We start from the raw sequence: 5,714 nt of genomic DNA on the forward strand, positions 1-5,714 counted from the left end.
TATATGTATATTTGTATCTCTCTCTCTCTGTACATATATATATATATATATATATATATATACACGCACTTACATGTATATCTGTATCTCTCTCTCTACATATACATATACATATATATATAGATATATTTATATATTGTTTTTGTTTGTTTTTGTGTAGGAACTGAAGGGAGAAGAAGCAAAGTTTTATTTGGGCGTAGAGGCGAAAAGTCAGGAGAAGAAGTGTCTCTCCTTGACGGTGTATTGCTGATTGTTTTAACTGTTATCTTCTTGTTTTTGTTTGTTCTAATTATTTAAATAAAGTAAAACGAGCATATGCTTTTATAAATAAAAACAGCACAAAGAATATCACAAGGAGACAGCTTGTTGCTGCTTATCACCCACCTACTCTTTTGCGTCTGTCTATACTACTTTACTGTCTCTTCTGCTGCTGTTATATGCAAACAAAAGAAACAGCAGCAGCAACAGACAGCAGCAGCAGCAGCAGCTGCAGCAGCAACAGCAGCAGTACTATAAGCCCTAACCGTTTGCTTTCATAGACTCAACTTCTTCTTTATTATTTATTATTTGTTTTTAATCTTCTTTGTTCTTCTTCTAGCATTATGCATTTCTTCTTGTTTATTTTTTTGTTGTTTGTTTATTGTTTATTGTTATATTCGTGTATTTTTTGATTATAAATATATTATTTCTTTATGCTTGTTGCTGTCTTGTACTGCATGTGTTGTTTTGTTTATGTTTTATTTTTTATTTTTATCTTTGTTTCTTGTAATTTGTTTATCTGCTATTTCTTTATTTGTTTTTATTATTATTTTCTTTGATTTTTTTATATCTGGGTTTGCTGCCTTCTCTGTTTTTATTTATTGTCTTCTGCTCTGCTTTTATTTTTTACTTTTTATTTCTTTTTCTTTTGTCTATTTTTTTGTTTGTTTTGAAGTGAATGCATGCGAGCATACATGCATGCATAAACGAATGCATGCAGATACACCTAAATACATAAAGAAGAGAGACAAATGAAACAGCTGTTTAATATAACTAATTACAACAGAGGCAGTAAACAGACAAGAAATAATAAAGAAAACTCTTTCTACGTTGCAGACAGCTGATTGTGTTTTAATGCCGCTGCTTATTATTATTCTTAGCATAAATAAACAAACGAATCAATGAATAAATAATAAATAAATAATAAATAAATAATAAATAAATAATAAATAAACAGAAAAATATAATTATAAGAATAAAATTATAATATTCACAAACAAACAAATCAAGTATAAAGCCCCAAGAGCTCCTTTTGCATGCAGCTGCTGCTGCATGCGGTGTATATATTACTGAGGGATTAAACCCTAAATATAAAATAATATTAAAAGTAATATAAATATATTTATTTATTTTGTTTTCTTTTTCTCTCTTTTATTAAAATATACATCATTAATTATCTCCTTGTGCTGCACCACCGTCTGTCTTGCTCGTAAGGAGGCGAGGGTTTAAGCAGATTATTGTTTGTTTATTTGTTTCTTTTTATTTATATTTCTTCTATTTTAATATATTTTTATTAATTAAATTACATTAGTAAAATTAAACTTCAAATAAAAACAAAGAAAAACGCAATACTTAATTATCCCTGGGCCCCAGTACTTCTCTCCGTCTCCTTCATTGCTGCTGCTGCTGCTGCTGCTGCTGCTGCTGCTGCTGCTGCTGCTGCTGCTGCTGTGGGGGGTTAGGGGGGCTTCACTCTTTACATTTGTTGGCCTCTTCAAAGGCTGCGATGCGCCTCGCCTTCTTTTCTCCTACACTAGCACGCAGCAGCAACAGCAGCAGCAGCAACAGCAGCAGATGCAGCAGCAGGTACAGCAGATGCAGTAGATGCAGCAGCAGCAGGCGCTGGTTCTGCAGCAGCAGCAGCAGCAGCAGCTCCTGTTTATTAAAGCCTCCACAAAGGGAAGCAGCTGTGCATGCAATCAAAACAACACAAACTTCAGCTGTACGTACACCTGCGAAGACACCCGAAGTTTTTTCTCCTGAAAATTTTGTAAGCGCAGGGCACAAAGCCTGGCTCAGCTGTCTAGAGGGTCTAGCAGCAGCAGCAGCAGCAGCAGCAGCTAATCGAACAGCAGAAGCAGCAGCAGCAGCAGCAAACCATCCAACACGAAAGCCTTGCAACCCAACAGCAGCAGGACAGGTAGCAGCAACAGATGCAGCACCAGCAGTAGCAGTAGAAGCATCAGCAGGTGGAGCAACAGCAGCAACAGCAGCAGCAGCAGCAGCAGCAGCAGGAACGCATGCAGCTAGCTTTGGGGGGTTTGGTTGGGGTCCTCGTTGTCTTCCTGCTGATCTGCTTCTCTGGAGGGCGCAGCAGCGGCTGCTGCTGCTGTCTGCTGCTGATATCGTGCGTGCTGCTGCTGCGCTGCAGCAGCTAGGACTCAGGATCTGTCCCTCAGCAACAAGACACAGCAGCAGCAGCAACAGCAGCAGCAGCAACAGCGGGGATGATGTAGCGGTGCTGCTGCTGCAGCAGCTGCACAGACACCTCAAGAAGAGACTGCGCTGTTTGTCTCTCCTACAGATTGCTGCAGCAGCAAAAGCATTTTCCTCGTGGAGCTTTACGGGGACAGCAGCAGCAGCAGCAGCAGCAACAGCAACAGCAGCAGCAACAGAAGCAGCACAATGGCAGCAGCAGCAGCAACAACAGCAGCAGCAGCAAATAGATGCAGTCGCTCTACAGGTCTCTGTTTTTGAGTTGCTGCTTGCCTCTGCTGCAGCACAGCTTACCTCTCTTGCACGCCAGCAGCAGCAGCAGCAGCAGCAGCAAAGGGGGTATATAAATCTGGTGCTGCCGCTGCTGCTTGCATGCGCTCGGCTGCGTCTTACAGAGCTGCGGTGTATGTACATGCCTTTGCTGCAGCTGCTGCAGCAGCAAATACTGCAGACACGTTCACTGCTGCAGCTGGCATCGCTGCTGCACTGCATCACGCATTTGCTGCTAATAGATTCTCCGGTGTATAGGCAGCTGCTGCTGCTGCTCTCTAACTGGGATACCTTTGACTTGCTGCTGCAGCAAGAGCAGCAAAATGCTGCTGCTCTCGTCGCATTAGGACAACTCGCGCTGTCTTGTGTTGCATTCGCCCCCTGGCAGCTTAAGGCCTTTGAGGAACTGCAGCAGCAGCAGCAGCAGCAGCAGGAGCGGGGATGGAGTGAGGATGACTGCAGCAGCAGCAGCAGCTGCTGCTGCAGCAGCAGCAGCAGCAGCTTGTGGGAGCTGCATGATATGGTACTAATGAACGTCTTCAGGGCGGCCTCATTGTATATACACTGGCGATCAGACCCTGCAGCAGCAGCAGCAGCAGCAGCAGCAGCAGCAAGTGAAAAAGAAGCAGCAGCAGCACCACCAGCAGATTTGCCTCCATCCCTAACCTCAGCAGCAGAAGGATCAGTAGCAGCAGGAGGAGCAGCAGCATCTGCATCTGCTCCTCCCGCAGCAGGAGCAGGAGCAGCAGCAGGAGCAGGAGCAGCAGCAACAGCAGGAGCAGCAGCAGCAGCAGCAGAAGCAGCAGCAGCAGCAGCAGGAGCAGCAGCAGCAAACTTGCTGCACGTAGGCAGCGTAAGAAGGCCCAGGCGTTCTTTGGGGCCCCCCTCGGCGTTTCTGCTGCAGCAGCTGCAAATAGCAGCATTAGCTGTCTCTTTAGAGAGGCAGCACCTCATAAGGACAGCAGCAGCAGCAGCAAACGACGCAGGAGCAGCAGCAGCAGCAGCAGCAAGCGGCGGCGACGGTTTGCTGCTTGAGGGGCGTCAAGGGCCCGTGCAGCTGCTGCTGCAGCTGCGGGAAATGATTCAAACGGAAGGACAGCAGACCCTCCGCATCTTGTCCAGCAGCAGCAACAGCAGCAGCAGCAGCAGCAGCGAGCAGCACCAGGAAGTTGCTGCTGCACTGCATGCACTGGGGCTGAAGGTGCACACAGAAAGAGGTGTGGGGCCCTACAGAGCAGATTTGCTGCTGCAGGACATCGGCTGTCTTATAGAGGTAGACGGCCCTCCGCACTTCATTAATCAACCCAAATGCTGCAGCAGCAGCAGCAGCAGCAGCAGCAACAGCAGCAGCAGTAGCAGCAGCGGTAGCAGTAGTAGTAACAGCGCGTCTTTGAGGTGTAAGCATGGCTGCGGTATTTGGGGCCTCTCAACAGCAGCAACAGCACCAACAACAGCAGCAGCAACAGCAGCATCTTTAAAGACTTATTCTGTGAAGAGCTGTTTAAAACATCGGCTGCTGCATGCTAGCGGCTTCTGTGTTATTCATATTGCTTGGGACGACTGGGCAGCAGCAGAAAAAAACAAACAAATACAAACCCTAACTTATATCATCAAACAAATAAAGAAGCAGCAGCAGCAGCAGCAGCAGCAAGTAGAACAGCAGCAGCAGCAGCAGCAGCAGCAGGGGTGGGGTACGTGCTGGGGAGGCAGTTTGCTGCTGTACCGGCCATATATTTCTTCATATATTTTAAATTGAAGACAAAAGAAGAAAAACAAATGCAGCAGCAAGTGCAGCAGCAGCAGCAACAAGTGCAGCAGCAGCAGCAGCAACAGCAATAACAACAGCTGCAGCAATGAAGTAGCTAGATACCCAGCAATGCATGCAGCAGACATCTCAGGTTGTTTAAGCAAGCAGCGACTGCTGCCCGTATTGCTGCTGCAGCTACTGCTGCCGCTGCAGGAGCCGCAGCAGCAGCAAACAGCAACCTGCATTTCTGCGACGGACGCATCCTTTTTTTTTTAGTTTTTATGTGTTCGCTGTTTTGCTGCTGTGCTGCTGCTGCTGCTTGCTTCTTGCTACTGTCTTGTCTCTGTTATTTCAATGACTTCGTTGTTTTTGTTGTTTTATCTTTTTATTATTATTGTTTTGTTTTGCCTCCTCTCTAGGAAAGCTGTACATACACCCCGAGGCAGAGCTGTTGAACAGATAAAAGAAACGAAGACGCAACTAAATAAATAAATAAATAAATAATTTGCTGTTTTATTCATCAAGTTCGATCAAATACTTCTATGTACACCCCAAAGGAGTGTACCTACACCTCACCCAGGTGTATGTACACCCCAACAAGCTGTATGTACACCCTAACGGGGTGTATATACACCCTAACGGGCTGTGCATACACCCTAATGGGGTGTACATACACCCTAATGGGGTGTACATACACCCTAATGGGGTGTACGTACACCCTAATGGGGTGTACATACACCCTAATGGGGTGTACATACACCCCAGCACGCTGTATATACACCCAAGCGGGGTGTACAGACACCCCAAGGGGTGTACATACACCTCAACAAGCTGTACAGAGACACCGAAGTGAGTTGTGCATGCATACACCCCAGCACGCTGCACATACACCCCAACGCGGTGGTTATATACAGCGCAGCAAGCTGCATATACACCTCAATAGGCTGTACATACACCCCATCACGCTGTACATACATATATACACCCTAGCAACTGCACATACACCTCAACAAGCTGCCTATACACCCGAATATGCTGCTGTTCTTGTCTGAGTTTAAGACAGCAGACGAGGCGGTATAATGCAATCTGAGCACTCTACCTCAAAGACAAACAAAACATAAAATATAAAATAGTTTTAATTGTCTTCACAGACAGCTCGTCTCCGTTTAATTATAATTAGAAAATATACCCCACACGAATCCATCTGTAATAAATAAATAAA

The 5,714-nt window shown here is 45.4% G+C and overlaps 1 protein-coding gene across 1 annotated transcript; it reads left to right on the forward strand.

Moving 5' to 3' along the window:
- Nucleotides 1–1,765: 1,765 nt before the first annotated feature.
- Nucleotides 1,766–4,955, forward strand: EAH_00046050 (hypothetical protein, conserved; the record flags this gene model as incomplete). Its single annotated transcript, XM_013391549.1, has 2 exons — nucleotides 1,766–4,436; nucleotides 4,912–4,955. 2 exons carry the CDS (start codon nucleotides 1,766–1,768, stop codon nucleotides 4,953–4,955), a joined length of 2,715 nt encoding a protein of 904 aa, XP_013247003.1.
- Between the last annotated feature and the right edge of the window lie 759 nt (nucleotides 4,956–5,714).

This window comes from Eimeria acervulina, genomic scaffold, assembly GCF_000499425.1.
Source record: "Eimeria acervulina Houghton genomic scaffold, Eah_scaff672, whole genome shotgun sequence".
In the NCBI taxonomy this organism is placed as follows: domain Eukaryota; phylum Apicomplexa; class Conoidasida; order Eucoccidiorida; family Eimeriidae; genus Eimeria; species Eimeria acervulina.